The 19,907-nt window shown below is 38.6% G+C and overlaps 1 protein-coding gene across 1 annotated transcript in view; it reads right to left on the reverse strand.

Moving 5' to 3' along the window:
- Nucleotides 1–19,907, reverse strand: part of FHOD3 (formin homology 2 domain containing 3) — a 266,864-nt gene that overhangs the window by 105,206 nt on the left and 141,751 nt on the right. Inside the window, exons 7-10 of the mRNA XM_042475381.1 lie at nucleotides 6,236–6,347; nucleotides 5,038–5,132; nucleotides 2,300–2,443; nucleotides 612–844 (exon numbers count right to left, since the gene is read on the reverse strand). Coding sequence (XP_042331315.1) covers nucleotides 612–844; nucleotides 2,300–2,443; nucleotides 5,038–5,132; nucleotides 6,236–6,347 — 584 coding nt within the window. The remainder of the gene's footprint in view (nucleotides 1–611; nucleotides 845–2,299; nucleotides 2,444–5,037; nucleotides 5,133–6,235; nucleotides 6,348–19,907) is intronic.

Here is a 19,907-nt window from a genome sequence, read left to right on the forward strand (position 1 = left end):
TGAGATAGATGCTATGGATGCATTCAAAACCTCAGCTTATCAGGAAACGTCTGTGCAAGTTCATGTGTATTTACCTAATTGGATAATGAGAAAGTAACAGTAAGATAAGAATTTTCAGTAACCTATTCATTTAACTAGCCTGCTCTTTTCTGAGTATTTTTTACTGCAACATATCAAAACAAACACATACTCATTTTTCTTGATAGACAACATCAGAAATTAAAAAAATGCATTAAGGCATTCATTACTTTCCCTTTTCATGTTACTTGAAAATGCTTCTAAGTAACTACCCCTGCAGTATAGTCTGAAGGTATTTTACCCTAGAAATGAACTCTGTTAATCTTTGAAACTTGCACACGCATATGAGTAATAGTTGGGTTCAGTAACAGACAGACATTACTTTCAATGCTTTATTTTCTGAAACCAACAACAGAGTTAAAAACATGCACTAAAAACATTCTCTGTGTCTGTAAAAATCAACATAATTTCCTTTTAAGGAGAGTAGGGTAGAAACGTGGGCAGAGGTGTTATGAATTTGCTGTGTGCCAAGAAAAAATGGGAAGGTATAAAGTAATGAAAAACAAGTAACATCTCCTATTTCTTGCACTCACCTCTCACTGAGATCTTCACTTCCCTGCCCATGGCCACACATGAAGTTGCCCTGAGTGCAAGGGCTAGCAGGTGCCGATAAAGTGCTTTTGGAGTTCTGGGCAGAATGCCTCCGGCTCCTCCGACGTTCGAGCCACCTTCGTTCATTGCAGCCGAGACTGGCCCTTCTTCGATCTTTGCGGCCACTAGGAGGAGGTTCACCATTGTCATCCCCATCCTCATGACGCAGTGTCATCTGAAAAGAATGAAAGGGAATGCTCAGTCATCACGACACAAAATGCTTTCCAGTTCCTACACAGATTCAAGTGCATGCCACGTCTCACATGCCAACACATCTGGAGTTATCTGTTCATTCCTGTTCCTGGCTGATACCTTCAGATATCAGTCAGGAACATTACAAGTGGAGACTTGTAATGTTTGCTTAACATACATAATTCAGACTGTTCATATGCAAATTCTCAGTATCAAACACATGTTCCCTTCTCCCTGCTCTTTTTTTCCTCTTGGAATTATTAAAGATGGCTTGTTGCATCAGAAATGGAAATAGGGATGGCTGAATCCTTGGTGGGTATGTAGATCACAGGTTATGCCTACTACTAGAATGAAAAATTGGTGTCACTGAAAATTGCCTTCACCAGTTGCTCTCCATTTCTAAATACAAAAGGATGGCTGCAACTCAGAAATGCATTTATTGCCTTAACCAAAGTTATTGAATAAGCACAGAATATGAACACAGAGTAACATGTAAACATTTATGTTAGCAAAACTGAAGATTAAATTTACGTAGGTTAATAGCATAAAAAAAAGCACTTTGAAGCCAAATTATGACTATTACCTAGTGGCTGGAAGAAACAATGCCTGGAAACTCCTATGTCACATGAGGAAGAAGATCTATTCTGGGTTTTATTTGGAACGCTAAAAGAGCTAATCAAAATGCGGAACCTATTTTAGGAGACTCCACCTGGAACAGACAGAAGAGCAGTGCGCTCTGGACCATCTGCAATGGCATAAAATGCGCTTCCTGCTGTTCCCTTAGATTCCCTTATAGGGGAGATAAGAGTGATCCCACTACTGCTCATACTTCCTATCCTCTTTCCACAAAGATTGCTAGCTCAAATCAGTTTGATGTACCAAAAAGTATATTAATTTAAATTTCAGCTAACAGATAACTGTTCCTTTGCACTATACAACATTCGGTTTCCAAAGTCTATCATTTTCTTTTTAAGGAAACTATAAAGAAATAAACATTCTACAATTGGTAACTTTTGCTGCAAGATCATGAGAACTGATATGAGCTAAGCTAATAAAAGAGAACACACTGGACAATCAATATGGAGAATAATTCTGCATATAAAATGCTGTTCAGAAGAATCTTTCTTGTTGCGTAGTTAATGCTTTGCACTTGAGCCGAACTTTTACTCATGTGAAACTATAGGTGTTAAAACAGTTTAACTGCAGACAAATATTCATCCAAACAGCCCCATAAAAATAAGTAATTGTTTTACCCCGGAGTATTATTAACTACGACTACTGTGAAGTCCATTTTACTATTAACTACCTTAAACTATCACATGCCATAATGTGTGTAACATAACCAGATGTCTGACTTTTCTAATAAAAATAAATAAGCCAATAATACCCTGCTCTACACAACTCAACTTTGAAGTATATCCAGGCTACATAATTTTACCTCATAAATGTTGAACTGCTCTACTAAGTCCAAGTCTGCTCCTTTCTTGTTCAAGTGTCTCTGGGAAATAATTTCCATCCCCAGTTCTTCCAGACAGTCAACTACATCATAGAAGGCATCCTGGTCTGGCAAGCCAGACAATGTCTGAAAGTCAAAAGGCAAAGCATGTCAATCTCTTTCTTCTGAAAAACATTCAAATTACATTGACAGATACAGTTGGCCTGTGTATTATGCGAGGGATCTACTCCAAGACCCTATGCATAATATGATTTTCGTGTATAATCAGGAACTCTTTCTTTTACCTGAAATGAATAACAAAGTGTTCTTTCCAACCATTTATTAGGTCCTCCAGTGAGAATCTATTGGCATGCTTCCTCTGGAAGTTGACCATAGAATTGAGCTGGATAACCTACAAAATGCCTTTAGAGAACACTTCTCTGGGCATTTGTAGGTCCTCCAGCACAATTCTATGATCACCTACCAGAGGAAACATACTAAAAAATCACATTGGAAGACTCAGAAAATGGCTAGAGAAAATATAAGTCTAGTGTTTAATTCTGAAAATAATAAAAGGCAACATACCTACTGAAGGTCTAGTTCTATGGAGACTGTATGGCTTTGGGGAGATTATTATTGCATTCCATTGACTGAGCTTCAGCAAAAAACAAAAACAAATAACAAACCGTGCCATACCAGCTATCTGTTATATTCAAGCCACTTAAACAAACAAACACTTTTTCACATAACACTAATGTAATATTACTAATATCCTTTGTTTGATTTTTTTTCAGTGATTAAACATGCCAGAATATAATCAACATCATTCTGCATTCTAAGGTGGTCTTAGTTGAAATCAGGTAACATGGCTACCATGGCTTGTGCCGTTGTTGCACATTACAGTAGGGGAGAACTTGTATCTTAGCTTTTGGAAAGCAATTTCAGAAAAAAAGTTTACTTCATCCATTTGATGAACCCTGCAAACAAAACTTTCACACTGAGAATGATTTGTGAACATAATATGAAATGAGGTAACTATGTCCTCTTTGCAGAGGCCCCAAGGAGTTATGTGTTTATATACATCTCTGTAATACTTACTGGAAACCTTTAAAATTTTTACAATGTTGGTAAACAGAACATGAGGGGACCACACTGCAGCCCCAGGAATCATTTTGCTCACTCTAGAAATGTAACAATCACATAAAAAAAATTTAAACTACCATCATATTTGCTAGGTTCGTATTTGTGCAGCAGTGCCTGTGAACACTCTTCTTGCATTAAAAAGCTGCACGACCTAAGCAAAGGATATAGCTTTCCTTCATATAAACATGTTGATCAGGATGTGGCAAACCAGGTCAAACTGCACCAATCCCTTGAGAATATCAGCTGGCTCCCTCAGAGATAAGTGTGCTCAGATAGCAATAACTATGGTAGTTAAGGCTATGGAATCTGTTGGTAACACATTTGGAGGTGGTCCATCCACGCCATCTGAAAACCTACAGCTGACGAGGATCACCCAACATCATCAAACACATTAGTCCTCAAGTCTTCCAACTACAGCACAGAAAGCCTTTTAACAAGAGGAGGTAAAATTGTAGGGCACTCCTTTCTTACATCATCTTGGTAAGTACGTAGACCCTCAAGAGAGTTCAGTTCTCTGCACCTGAGTTAATTGATGTTGACACAGCAACTTTTCCTACATTAGGGTTGTGGAAAAGAGTAGGAAGGGGACTATTTAATACAGTATCTGCAGAACAAGAAGGAAGTCCCCATGTATGTGGGAAGAACTACTGTATATACTCATGTATAAGTCTAGAAATTTTACTAAAAAGTTGACCCAAAAAACTGGGTTGACTTATCCACTGGTCAATGTAAGTACTGTAGTTTAACTGTTATCAGAAAATGAAGCATACCCACATCTAAGTAAAGTAGCAAAAGGTAAGAGCTTAGTCCAACCTGGGGGCATTTAAAAGGAACACTGACCCCCCTCTACTTTCTCTGCTGTAGTGCTGCTTCTGACGTTTTTGTGCAGAATCATAAAGTTGGAAGAGACCACAAGGGCCACCCAGTCCAATCCCCTGCCGTGCAGGAATACACAATCATGCCTGGACGGGAAAATGGCAGTGGTGGCTCTTTGGCACTTCCCTCAAAGGAGCACTGAGAGGAATCGGGCTTTGAAGCATTTAAATATGACATTTCTGTAAATTTGCCAGATTTCCTGGTTAAAATCAGGAAAATTATCGTATTAAAATTAAAGGCTATAATCACTGCTACCATAGTTGCCATTTTCTTTGCTTTGCCGTTACATCCTTTTTGACATGTGCATTTTCTTAGCCTCACTTGTGCCTGGGTGCCTCCCCCAAACATCGCACAGCCATAATTTACAGCAGTTCCCTCCTCATCCATTCAACTTTTAGGATAAACACAAATGGTTATTCCTGTCAGAATTTTGTAAATGTTTTGATATCATTTTCCTTTGCTTCATCCTTTACATCCTTTGTTACATGTCCCTAGGTTTTACCTGCAATTTATCCATGCGTAATATTAAAATCCATAATTTTGCCCCCTAAAACTGCCTTCAATTTATACATAAGCTTGACTTATAGTCAAGTATATGCAATATAATCTCTCATTATCTCTAAACACTTTAAAAAAGGGACAAAATCCATTTGGTATCAAATATTACTGTCAGCAGTAATAGAAAACTGTGCTATATACTGTATTTGAAATGAAAAACAAACCTTGTTTACTAAAGTCATTGCATAAACTAGAAGTTCTGTGTCAACTCCATCCTTTTCCTCCAGAATCTCCATGATGTTGGACCATGGCTTGAGGTCTAAATGGAACGGAAATTTTTTTAGGAAAGTGGATCAACACTATTGCACAAATGGAGTTCAAACCTTTCTGGCAGATGCAAAATAATTCTTTAATCGTAGAATAGAAAACAAGTCACTCATTAGAGGAACAGTTCCACATTTTGCTTGGGTGAGATCTTAAACTTTTAAACTCTGAGCCATTGCTGTGGGTCACTGGGTGTGTGTGTATGTGTGTGTTGAGCTACGAGCCTAATTCTATGTAAGTACTGGCTGTCAGAAAAGGGGTAGTTTGAGGGAACTTGAAAGGTTACGGGCCTCGCACATCCTGCAGAGGTACACTCTGTCCTCCCTGTTCTACATCCTTAGAAAGTTGTTAAGGCTAAACATATCTTGTTCTTGAGACTTAATTTAATCCATTCAATCTTACCAAAAAAAAAAAAAAAATCTTTCCTATAATGATAATAATAGTAATAATAATAATCATAAAAATCACATTAATAATCACTTAAATTTACAATCTAAGCATCAAACTCTATAATACATGTATCTTCTCTTATTTCTCTTTTTCAAATGCTATAAAAGGTTTCCATATTTTCAGAAAAGACTCTATTGTATTCCCTTTTACCAAATTACTTCCCAAAAAAGTTCCATCATCTTTTCCATCCATCCCATACATGTTGCTATCCTATTAATTTTTCATTATCTCATGAAAACCATTCTTGCTGCTGTAACCATAACATTTATCAAGCTTCTATGTATTCTTTCCCTTTTTCCTTCCAGATTAATCTTGTTTAATAAATATAGGTTGGGTCCCATAGCTAACTTAATTCCTAATATCTTTTGTATCCATTTATTAGTCTTGAACCAAAATTTCCTTGTTCTTTTACATTTCTACCAATTTTTAAAAAGTATCTATTTATTCATTTTTGCATTTCCAACAGGTATCACTTGTACCTTTATAAATCTTTGCTAATTTAAACTAGGCCATATACTACATAAACATAATTTAATTTTTAAACAAGTAGGGTGGCTTTTGTAGTAGGTTTGTGGTACAAAAACAATGAATGTACAGCTCTTCTTTTCTCCAAAACAACTTAAGTAAGATACCATAATAGCTACTCACCCCTCTTTCCATCTACTATGGACACTGCTTGGATGAGGAGTGGTGCATTGGATTCAATGTACTCCACAAAAACAAGGAGTAGTTTCAGTGCTGTCTTCACAACCAGGCGAAACTACAAGGGAAGAGAGAGCTAGTCACTCATCATATTTTGACGTTTGCACCTATTCATACTGGAATCCAGGTTGACCTCATGTGAGACAAGTCATTGGAGAGAAGGACAGAAGGAATCCTTGTTAAATCAAAAATACATCAAATATCAACCAGGGTTTTAAAATTATTGCAAGTAGGACATTACATATGATTATGTGAATTTGCCTTAAATGAGTTGGACATTTGAACAGTTTAGCTCAAATTATATGTCTTTGCTATTATGCTATGTGAATTCTTTAACTGTAGATACCATGAATATAACACAAGACTTTGTATATAGTACAGTACACCAACCACTAGCCACCTGGAGAAACACATGAATTTTCCTTAACCTGAGTGAGAACCATTGCTCCATCTACCTCAGTATTGTCCACTCAGTTCAATAGCAGCTGTGGAAAGTCACCATCATAGCACTAACAAACTTTATCATCCTGCCTAAGAGCCTTTAAGAACATTTTATGTAGGCCAGTCAGTGATTTAATATGGAACTGTCTCCATTTTAACTACGTATCTTGCCAATGAAATGAAACCCCTCCACCTAACTGTCTTGTGATGATAACTTCCAAGGTCAGTCTTGACCAGTCTGGTGTCCTCCAGATGATCTAGACTCCCAGCTTCCCTGATGGGCCTCGCTGGAAATCCAATGTTGTGGTCTCACCTATACACTTAAAATATATAAATATAAAAAAGACGCACACCCCTCCCAAAATAGGACTGCACTTGTGGGGCCTCTTCTTTTTTCTTTTTGTCAATGGAAAAATAAACTACATTCCATCCTTATAAACAGCAACAAGCATGAAAGTAATAGGCATGATGGTTTACATTTAGAAACTGGCTTGGTGGGTTGCTTTGAATCTATCCAGTGTAAGAAAAGTAGGAATGAGGCTATTCAATGCTGGTTTTGAGACAACTAACTGCAGCAGTTGGATTGGGGTTTTTTAGTCAGTTTTCTCCCTATTGAGTTTGCTGGGATTGTGGATCAATTTGCTTTATATGTACTGCAATGTTTGGGAAATGCTTTGTGTGTCTGCATGTGCATGTGTCAAGGGGGGCATCGGCTAGCTAGTTTATAACATTAAAAAAAACTATTTTTAGTCTTATTTTAGACCAAGTGATGTGGTTTGTCATAGCATGTGTACCTTTGGCCTAGCAACTACTTCAACTAGAAAATCTATCTGTGTATTTTTTAAAATAGATTTTATTGCTTAAAAACACACACATAACAACGGGGGGGGGGGGGGGGGGGAACCACACACACTATATACACATATACACACAAAATACACAATACATCCACAAACATAACACACTAACAGCTAGACACCTACTATACTTATCCTAACAAATCATCATTCATTTATTACAGCACACAGCCAGCACAGTGATAAAATACAATACAATAATACAACACAGTAATAAAAACTCTAATATGTGTCAACTTGCAGGGTGTATTCTAACAAATAACAAAACAGTAACTTCCTGAACTCCAACCAAGTCAACTTTATCATTAACATCCACCTTTCCAACCTTGTTTCAGGTTATAGGTAATTTTCTTTACCTACATAAAAGAAATCATCATTCAAAATATAAACTTAAACCTGACTATACTCTAGTTTATCCTGCTTTTTCCTTATCTCCTTTAATCTCCTTCTTATTTATGTATTGATATAGAGGTTTCCAAATTCCATTGTATTCTTCCCAATCTTGCCCTCTCATTAGGCAAGCAAGTTTGTGTATTTGCACCAGATCCATTAACTTTTTCAACCACTCTTCTATTGTAGAGCAGTCTGCTGATTTCCATTTGCCGGCATACATAATTCTTGCACTCGTAGCGATATAAAATAACAGCTTTCCATATCTTCCTTCTAATTCTTCACTCTCACACATACTCAGCAAGTAAAGTTTGGGGTCCAAACACAGTTTACACTGAAGTATTTCTATAACCACCCTGTGAATTGCCTTCCAATATTTCTTGGTGGACCTGCAATTCCACCGTGCATGATAGTAGGTGCCGATTTGATGTTGACATTTCCAGCATTTATTGGAAACTCCTTTATACATCCCAGCCAATTTATTCGGAGTCAAATTCCATCTGAACATCATTTTAAACCAATTCTCTTTTAGCTCATTACTTAAATAGCAGCCAGGTTGGTCACAGGAACAGCAAAGAGTGACCATATAACACCAATACTGAAGTCACTCCACTGGCTGCCAATCAGTTTCCAGGCACAGTACAAAGTGTTGGTTATCACCTTTAAAGCCCTACATGGCTTGGGCCCAACCTATCTAAGGGATCGCCTGCTTTCATATAATCCACCCTGTACACTTAGGTCCTCTGGGAGGAATTTATTACAGCCTTAAAGACAAGGTTTACGGCGACCTCCCAGAGGACATTCTCTGCAGCCGCTCCCAATTTATGGAATCGCCTGCTGGACGAGATCCGTCAAATTACCAATCTAGAGAGCTTTAAAAAAGCCATTAAGACGGATCTCTTCCGGCAAGCCTTCCCGGAATAAAATGCTCGGCCACAAATAAGACTTCCCATCCAGCGAACTCTGCCTATGATGATTTTTATTTAGCTTATTCAGTTTTAATATGTAGTTTTTAATCTTACATTGTTTAATCTTGTTTTAAGGGGGTATTATGTATATATGGATGTATTTTAACCTGTTGTACGCCGCTTTGATTGCCTGGCAAAAAGCGGGATAGAAATACAAAAAATATTTTTTATTTAAAGTATATTTTAATCTTTTGCTCCAAGATGTTTTCCATTGTTGTAACATGATATTTTGTTTAACATCTTGTGTCCACTTTACCATGGGTTCTTTGATTAATTCAGCCTCCATTTCAATTTCCAGCAGGCATTTATAAAATAAGGCAATTTTATGTGTATTACTTGAACTTAACATCTCCTAAAATTTAGAAGCTACCTTTTTTACTCCTACCTGCTTATCATCCATTAGCTATCTGTTTGGAGTGGTGGAATGAGGAGGACCATTGCAACCACTTAATTGCTTAGGTTGTGATACTGAAAACTTCAATGTTCATCAAAATTTGTTCCCCATACAGGACAACATATTCTTATTTTTACCTCTGTCTTATACCCTATTAATTAATCTCAAATTTAAAAGAAATTCATAGGCCTAAATACCGTAAAGGCACCAGATCACATCTGATTTTGGAAAGTAAGCAAGGTCAGCCCTGGTAAGTACTTGGATGGGATACTACCAATGAATACCAGGTGCTGTAGACTATAATTCAGAGGAAAGAACTGGCAAAATAACCACTTGAGTTTTCCTTGCCTAAGAAAACCCTATGAAATTAATGGGTTCGCTGTAAATTGACAGGCGACTTAAAGCTGGTGTGCATGTGCGCACACAAGCATGCACACAACAAATGGATAGATAATAATTATACACAGAGAATAATTCTAACAATACTTGACATTAAAAAGACCACTCGGAGGTGTTACAAACTGCCGCTTTGCGGCGGTCTCCCGGCACTGCTGTTTCTCCGCGAGGGAGCCTTACGGAGCAAAAAAGAAGCTGCAAAATGGAGCTTCTTCTGGCAGTGCGCTAATGACGCCGCAAGGCGCCAATGGCGCACTCGTGACGTCATTAGCACCGCACGACGTGCGGACGCACAGCGTCTGTTACATCAAGATGATGGCGGCTGTGTGGACCGGCCGCTGCCATTTGTTACGGACAGAGTCCGTAACAGGAATAGCGGCGTCTGGAAGAGGCACCCCTTTTTTAAACTGGGACATCCTGAGGACGTCTCAAGTGGCGGTTTGTAACCCGCCTAAGAAACATTTGAGTTCATCAGAAAATATGTGAAGTGTTTATGACTAGTGATCTCTCTCTCTCTTTTCCAAAATCCAGCCGTCAGTTCTCTCCTTCCGTGTCTGGAGTGGATTATGCACACCATCAGAGACACTCTTGTCTTGCTGGCAACTAACTACGATGCAGTTTCCCTTTTGTTTAGTTGGGACTAAGAGTATTTCCAAAACAAAAACAGAATTGCATATGTAGGTAAAAATATGGGGAAATAATTTAAAAGATACTGGGGAAAACAGGAAAAAATTACTTCACGTAGCCTTGGGAGATAAAACACAAGAAACCATTCAACAAAACACAAATTAAAAAACAGAAGACCTTTGCAAACAGTTCATGAATTCCCTTTGGTAACATCACATTTTAGAGCTCTAGTTTTTCACTTAATAAATCAGATACAAAATGTTGCATGTGATTTCTTAGGCCAAATAGTGTGTGGCTTTCTCTCATGGACTTTCGTTTCAATTTCAAATATTTTAAGTACAGTCAGCTCTCTATATTCACTGCTTTGTCTTTTGCAGATTTGTTGATTTGACTGACATGTTCTCTCTAGGGATTTCTAGGTCTTCCATAAACTGACAACAGAGTCATGCTGGAGGACCTACAGATTCCTAAAGAACAGCTCTCTAGAAATCTTTAGGTCATCCAGAGTGATTCTACAGTCAACTCATGTGGGAAGTTGATCACAGAGGTATGATGGAGGATTCGAGAGACTCTCAGAGAAGTGTTTTCTCAGGTTAAAAAAAGGGCATTTATTTTATTTATTTATGTTTGCATTTTCCCACTTTTACTTGGGGATGCGGCCCTTAATTCCCATGAATGGGGGACGATGACAACAACAACGACTGTGTAACCTTCCCAAAATGTAATCAAATTCCTCCCCCCCCCAAAATGTTCACTTTGAGCTAAGGACTTTCTATGTTCATTCAAACTCAGTACGTAAACATGGCGGCCCCCACGTATTCTATACGTACTAGGGTTAGGGGGGTGCAGAAGCACCGCCCCTTCCTAACCCTAGTACGTATAGAAGACGTACTATATGGCGGTTTGTATCCCGCCAAAAGCTGTAACAGTTCTTCTGACTGACAGAAATGGATGAAATTTGCACAGTACCAGTTTTCTTTCGATGTTACTGAGACTGTTCTAAGAAGCATTTAACATTTTTAGAAGGAGCTAAAGCATTATGATGAATTAAAATTGGTTTGAAAGTGGAAGACTCAGTGGCAGAAGCAAAAGGATATAAAAATTTATCATTTTATAAACAAGAACCCATTTCTAGGTTGCATACTCCACCAAAATATTTAATGTTACTGTCAATGAGAGACAACGAGTGAGGATCAGTCCTGTAATACATGATTACTGCATATACACATGTATAAGTCTAGATATTTTAGTCAAACATTGATTCAAAAAGCTTGGGTTGACTTATTATAAATGAGTTAATGTAAGTAATGTACCTTAACTTCTCTGAGTAGTGTGGCAGAAGGTGAGAGCTTAGTCCTTCTTAGGAAAATGTAAAAGAAGCGTTGTCCACCTCTACTCTCTCCACCATGGCACCACTTCTGACCTCTTTGAAAAGCCCTTCTGCCATCTTAACTACTATCACTCTGGCCTCAGAGAAAGAAAAGAGACACAGTTCCACCATGTCTAGCCACAGAGGCAGATGAAAGACCCTCTCTACATCTTAACTATCACCCTGGAGAATATCACATGGGAAGCTTAATGTGTGTAAATCGCCAGAAATTGTGCAAAACCTGTGATTGGCGTTCACACTGCTGTGCGCTTCTCCCATCAGTAAATCGCAGTGGAGGTGTCGTCGCTCACTCGTCCTGTCAGTAAAGCGTCCTTGGAGCCACCATTTGGCAATAACAGAAGATCCTGTTATTGCCACATGGCAGCTCCAAGGACATTTTACTGATGGGACGAGCGAGCAACGATGCCTCCACTACAATTTACTGTCAGGAGAAACGTGCAGCTGTGTGAATGCTGATCACGGGTTTTGCACTATTTCTGATGATTTATTGGCAATTTACACATGGTAAGCTTTCCGTGCGATAGTCTCCCCTGGCCTCAGAGGGAGAGAAGCAAGCACAGATCCATCATGACTAGCTCAGGACTTTCATTGCTCTGGCTGTGGAGGGAGAGAAACTGGCAGTATCCACTGGACTTGATTCCCTTCTCCACTGCCATTCTCTTCCCCTTTAGTGTCATGTCTTTTTAGACTGTAAGCCTGGTGGCAGGGACCTGTCAAATTAGCATCCTGTACGTGCTCTCTGGCTGAAGAGTATGGTATAAATACTACAAATAAACAAATAAACAAATCTGGGTGAGAAAATGGTGTTGGCAACATTTCTTTGACACTTTCCAAAGAGGAATCAGGCTTTGAAAGATTTGAATAACAAATTTGTGTATATTTGTTGGCTTTTCTAGGTTAAAATTAGGGAAAGTTATTACATTAAAGTTAAAGGCTATAAGCACTGCTAATGCAGTTGCAATTTGCCCTGCCTTTTCAACCTTTTTGATATGTGTGTGTTTTCTTAGCCCCATCTGTATCTGGTCATCTTTCCCCCAATTACATGGGTATGATTTGCTATAGTTCCCTCTTCGTCCATCCTGCCTTTGGGGTGAACAATAAAGTTATGCCTGCAAGGAATTTGTCAGTTCTTTGGCAACTTTGTCCTTTACTATCCTTTGTTATGTGCCTCTAATTCTTTTCCTTGTTGTTTAATGCTCCCCAGTCAACCTCAATTCATAGTGACCCTGTGGATGAGATATCTCCAAGACCTACTAACCTCCACTGCATTGCTCAGGTCATGTAACTAAGGCCCATGGCCTCTCTGATTAAGTCCAACCATCTGGTATGTTGTCTCCCTTTCTTTCTACTGCCCTCTGCCTTTCCTAGCATTATTGTCTCTTCTAATGATCCATGCCTTCTCAAAGTGACCACAGTACAACAGTGTCAATTTGGTCATTCTACCTCTAGAGGAGTTTTGGGCTTGATCTGATCTAGAACCCATTTGTTTGTCTACTTTGTTTGTATCCTCAGCACTCTTCTCCAGCACCACATTTCAAATGAGTTTATTTTCTTTCTATTGGTTTTCTTCACTGTCCAGCTTGCACATCTGTACATGGTGATGGGGAACATGATGGCTTGGATGATATTCACTATAATGTTCAGATTTATAACTTGACACTTTAGGATTTCCTCCTTGACCTTCTCCAGGAACTGTTCCAGATCTTTGTTGGTTTCTGCTGGTAGTATTGTGTTGTCTACTTATTTCAAATTGTTAGTGTTCCTTCCTCTGATCTTCACTGCTCCTTCTTCTGAGTCCAAGCTTGATCTGCATATGATACATTCTGCATAAAGGTTGAATAGACAGGATGATAGCATGCAAGCTTGCTTGACCCCATTTCCAATTGAGAACCATTCTGTTTCTCCATACTCAGTACTAATGGCAACCTCTTAACCTCAAATTATCCATGGGTCTCATCAAAGTCCATAATTTTGGCCCCCATATCTGCCCCTGACTTATACATGAATTGACCTATAGCTGAATATATATGGTAGAAGCTAGAGTTGTTAACAACAACAATACACACTTCTGAATTCCCCTCCTCTGAGTTTCCCCACACATTTTTCTTGCAAGGAAAGAATAGGGAGAAATATATAAATTATTGGAGACACAATATCTGTGTCTCCATGACTATGATTAATTGTTCTGGCTCAGTGCTAGGAAATTCTGGGAACTGTAGTCTTGTGAGCCATTTAGTCTTCATTTAGAGAGCTCTGGTGCCACAATAAACTACAATTCCCAGGATTCCTTAGCACTGAGCCAGAGACCTTAAAGAGGTCTCAAACTGGATTATTTCTGCAGTGTGTTTTGGACCTTTATAAGCCACCTTGAAGCCTGTGCTAGGGGTAAGGCAGAATAAACAAACAAACTAACATCTCTTTGAATCGGAAATGCCAACAAAGCTTTGGGAATCTTTAGCGTTCAAATTGAAGCGTTCAATTTTATTCTGATAATATCCTGAAATTATTAAATCAGCCTGATTCAATTTGGGATTTATCTGAAGCTGATACACAGCCCCACAACCCTTATGCATTAAGGGTAGGGGCAGGAAGCTGAGCTATAGCAATCCTAGGCAGCATAGCCAATGAAAAGCTAGGGACTAACAATGTAAGGAAAACCACATGATCCCCAACTAGATTTAGGACCTTATTAGGAAGTATGACTCTGATATGGTTCAAGTCAGAGCAAATCAGGTCAGAACTCTCCCTAGAAGATGACTAAATTGAGGCTGTCATACTTCCACTATATAATGGGAAGAATTCACTAGAAAATACCAATAATGTTATACTGGTCAAAGACCGAATAAATTTTATTACTATTATTACCAATAATGCTTGGTAAAGAACAGCACAATAGGAAAAGAGGAAGAATGTATACCAGATGGAGAGATTCAGTCAGGCAGGCCACAGCCATGAGTCTGCAAGATCTGAGCAGGATAGCTGAGGATAGAGTGACTTGGAGGTCTATCATTCATAGGGCTGCCATAAGTTAAAGTCAACTTGAAGGCAGTTAACAACCATAACATAGTATTCAGCACTGTGATTAGTGCCAGTTTCATCAAGACCTTGGCACTGGCTGGCTGGCTGGCTGGCTGTTGAAGGGTAGTGTGCCAAACTCTCAGTTTTCCCCCCCTTTTAATTAACTTAAATAGTCACACCGAGTCTATGCAAATAAAGCTGTCATGCAAATAAAGCTGTTTCCATCAGCACAGCGGAATGCTACTATCAGCAGATCTGGAAGCAGAGCAGTTGCCTTTCCCCACACACTCCCAAAACCTGCCCTAGAGGGCAGGGAAATCCTCCAGAGCTATTTTCCAGGTGATGGAGAAGGCTGCAGTATAGTGTGTGCATGTATGTGTGAGTGTTTCATCACACTGGTTGTCAGGTATAATGTTGGATGTAGGCCAGAGAAGAAAGAGGGAGAACTGAGAACCTAATGAACACACACACACACACACACACACACACACACACACTCTTTTTCTTTTTAATTTAAAGGGGCAAAGCAGACAAGCCCAAAGGAGCATCTCCACGCCGCCCCTTTCGTTGTTGGATCAAGGCCGTGGCAACTGCACGCCGGGGCCCTGATCCAGTGCTTTGCTGGCTCTAAAAGAAATGGTAAAATGCCTCTCCCTTTAGAGCTGGCAAAAAGACACCCTTGCTGCCGTGGTGGCACTGTTGGTGCTTCTTTCAGCATGCATCATATGAATGCTATGCCAAAGGAGAGCTGTGGCCGCCCGCAGTGTGGGGGTGCATGTGGTCTAGAATCATAGAATCATAAAGTTGGAAGAGACCACAGGGGCCATCCTGTCCAACCCCCTGCCATGCAGGAAATCACAATCAAAGCATCCCCGACAGATGGCCATCCAGCCTCTGCTTGAAGACCTCCAAGGAAGGAGACTCCACTACAGTCCGAGGGAGTTTGTTCCACTGTCGAACAGCCCTTACTGTCAGGAAGTTCCTCCTAATATTGAGGTGGAATCTCTTTTCCTGCAGTTTGCATCCATTGCTTCGGGTCCTAGTCTCTGGAGCAGCAGAAAACAAGCTTGCTCCCTCCTCAATATGACATCCCTTCAAGTATTTAAACAGGGCTATCATATCACCTCTTAACCTTCTTTTCTCCAGGCTAAACATCCCCAGCTCCCTAAGTCGTTCCTCATAGGGCATGGTTTCCAGACCTTTCACCATTTTAGTCGCCCTCCTTTGGACACGCTCCAGTTTCTCAATGTCCTTTTTGAATTGTGGCACCCAGAACTGGACACAATATTCCAGGTGGGGCCTGACCAGAGCAGAATATAGTGGCACTATTACTTCCCTTGATCTAGACACTATACTTCTATTGATGCAGCCTAAAATCGCATTGGCCTTGTTAGCTGCCAAATCGCACTGTTGACATGCCCTCATGCTGCTCCCACACCCAGGCTTCAAGCCGGTCTGCACAGCCCCTAACTAATAAACAAACACAACAGTAAATAAAATAATAACCAAACACATTTTAAAAAAAGTTTTTGTTGCTGATTTCTGTTGCTTGTGTTGTTCTTGCTTGATTTCTGGTCTTGTTTGTCTTCTTTCTTCCATTTACCACCAAATGCTGGGAGTTGATTGACTAAGCATAGAATGTGTTTGTGTGCCTTTAATAACAGGTGGGAGACACTCGCCCTGCTTTCCAAGCCATGCATGCTTTGCTGTTCTCTACTCAATAACTTCCCCTTATCTTTCACTTCAGTTGCTCTCCTACACTTTCTGCCATGAGTGAACAATATCAACTGGACTGAAGAAACGACAGCCCATGGCAGGCAATAAAGATCTAATGGACACTGGTAAATAAGTAGTTTTCACTGGAAAATGTATTTTGTTTAAAATATGCCCTGAAAAGGTATGATTGTGATTAGGCTATATGTCTGACCTTTTTTGGCCCAATAAGGGCCCATGAGGTCTGAAATTGTTCAGGAAAGTCCCACAATGCATTAAAATAATTTTGGGAAACACCATTGAAAAGACATAAAATGGGCAATGTAAGATCTGTGTAAACCACATGCATTTTTTTTAAAAAATGAAAACAACTAGTAAGTGTTATTTGATAAAGTTTCTGCAAATGCAACTTATGCCAAATCTTCTGTATCTTGCCCCTGTCCTCTGTATATTAAATGCCCAAAAGCTTCCTAGTTTAGCTTGCCTTCTAACACTGATGAATGGCTAATTGTATTTCTACTGAAATAACATTCCTGGTGTAAAGTAATACTCTATCCTCCCCTGCCCACATCTCAGATAAGATGAAAGAGGCATAAACATGGATATCTAAACAGAGTGGTTAGTGCTATCTTTGGAGTTTATACCAGCTACATTTTCAAATCAACATGTGACCCCAATTGCCTGTTCACAATGATTAGTTTTAAAACGAAACTCGTATGTTCCTGCCCATACATAGCATTACTGTGATAAACAACACAATATGAAAAAAATACATCTAGAAATATAATAATTGTATGTGAACACAAGGTGACAGAAAATTTTGCAAATGGAACACATTCTATGTGAAGTAAAAGCTGGCATGATGGAAATGGAAGAGTACTTGATACCATAACATTGTCTTTATTATGTCACTATGTGGATAACATACCTGTATATACCATACTTCCCCATCATACATAGCAAGATTGAAGTACAAAGTTTTCTCAAAAGTTTAACTAATCATAAAATTATTATTTTCAATTGTAATTGTTGTAATTACCTCCTTCAAGGGCAGATTCAAAGTCATTTTTAATTTCATCTTTGTAATTATAATAATTTTGTACATGGCACATAGCCATGCATGCCAAAGCATAACACTTACATGAAGAATGCTCTTCTGAAAATTTATTGATCCAACTGGTTTCTTGAAGTATTTGGGAAATCTTCTTATAGATTTAGTTGATGGTAGTGCCAAGGCCCCAGCTGAATTCCAAAGCAAGGAGATGGCTCAGGCTGTAAACATGATTTCTCTCAAATGTCCTCATTCAAGCCCTCTATTCCATGATATTCTTTGAAGCTGGGGATAATGTAATGGCAAAGCTGACATCTAAAATACAGATGACAGAAAACCCAGAATACATATATAAACAGGTTAGATCCCATAACAGGGACTATCAGGGATGTAGCCAGGGGTTTGGGAGAGGGGGGGGGGGGGTTTCCAGACAAAGTGCCACCATTATAATGGTGTATATAGCAATTGTTGATGTTTTATGGATTAATGGCTATTGTATGTTTTATGGATTGTATATTGTTTAAATTTTATATGCTGTTACCCGCCTTGATCGTTGGAAAGGCGGGCTACAAATAAATATTATTATTATTATTATTATTATTATTATTATTATTATTAGGCTTGGGTGCACACACTATTCATTTTATCTAACGGAAGGGGGGGTCCGGACCCCAAGCCCCCCCCCCCCCCGGCTATGTCCCTGGGACTCTCCTGGTGATGAGGTGGCAAAAAAGCTACCCTTGTAACCACTTCATTTGCTCAAAGTTGACCAACACAGTTTTTTCAAGTGGTTAACAGCCCACATAATGTAAATTCAGCAGATCATCAGCTTTAATTGCCAGATCTGTGATCAATTTATCTTAGCTTTTGAAGAGGAAGCAATTCTTATCTGCTACAGCTTAGATCCATAATTTTAGCAGAACTGAATATGGATGGAGCAAAGACATTGTTTCCTGCTGTCATTAATAATGCCGATGTTGACAAACAACCTGAATGGATGCAGCCAAGCACCTGCTCTTTGGAATCCTTGTCCATTTGATTTCTTTTGCTTATTATTGCCTTTTTTTTGCTTGTTCCTCATAAAATTGGCAAAACTCTTCCAAATTTTAAAAAAGCAAATTAAACATGTAATTATTTTCTGAACAAACCTTTAATATATCAAACACAATAATTTTATGCTATACCAAACTACTATATCAAACACAATAATTTTATGCTAGACCAAACTACAGGTAAGGCATTTTATTTCCATCAATTAACAAAGTGACTTTCAATCTGTAAATGTATTTAATACTGCAGTTTTTCACTTTTCACCAAAATTTCAAGATTAAATTTTCAAGTTAAAGTTTACATCTTTGGTGCTAGGGTGTATCTGTTCCAACATAAACAAAGAACTGGAAAAATACATACAAGTTGAATATCCTTTACCCATAATTCCAAAATCTGAAATATTCTAAAACTGTCCACATGGGTGGCTAAGATAGTGACAAGTTTGCTTTCTGATGGTTCACTGTACACAAACTTAGTTTCATGCACAAAAGTCTTGAAATATAAAATTACCTTCAGGCTATGTGCATAAGGTGTATATGAAACATAAATGCATTTAGACTTGGTCCCATATCCAAGATATCTCATTATGTATATGCAATTATTGCAAAATCCAATCAAAACAAAACAAAAACACAAAAACAAAATAAAACACTTTTTGTCCCAAGCATTTTATATAGGGGTGACTCAGTCTATTGAATCCTATCATGGGAGTAAGGCGGGATATAAATCCTTGAAATAAAATAAATCTAAATAAACCTATATTTGTTTTATTAAAAAAAGAAAAACAAAAACAAAAAACCCACTATGTATTTCAATCCACACAGTTTTAATTTTGGGCCTTTTCCAAAATCTATACAATAAACCATACATAATATTAACCATATATATTATATTATATTATTTATTATATTATAATAAATAATATAATAAAGATAGGATTACATCCAAATGCTAGTCCCAATTAGAGTGCACTCACTGAATCTGTGGGATTTACCCAAATACTGCCAACATTCACAGTTGATTCAATGGGTCTAATCTAACTGGCACCATTATAATACATATATATACAGTCAGGACCCACATTCACAGGGGTTGGGGAACAGCCCTTTCTGGAAGTGGAAAAACTACAAATATAAAACCATAAATGCCTTTTTGTTTTTTTACCTGAGACACAAGTTCTCTAGGTATCACTAGGACTTCTGGCACGACAGTATGGTTAACTTCCATGGCAGATGTTGACCATAGAATCGTGATGGGGGACCTAAAGGTTCTTAGAGAGAACATATCAATCAAATCCGCAAATCTCAGATTTGCAAAAGGGAA

Source organism: Sceloporus undulatus, chromosome 6 (assembly GCF_019175285.1).
Source record: "Sceloporus undulatus isolate JIND9_A2432 ecotype Alabama chromosome 6, SceUnd_v1.1, whole genome shotgun sequence".
Lineage (NCBI taxonomy): Eukaryota > Metazoa > Chordata > Lepidosauria > Squamata > Phrynosomatidae > Sceloporus > Sceloporus undulatus.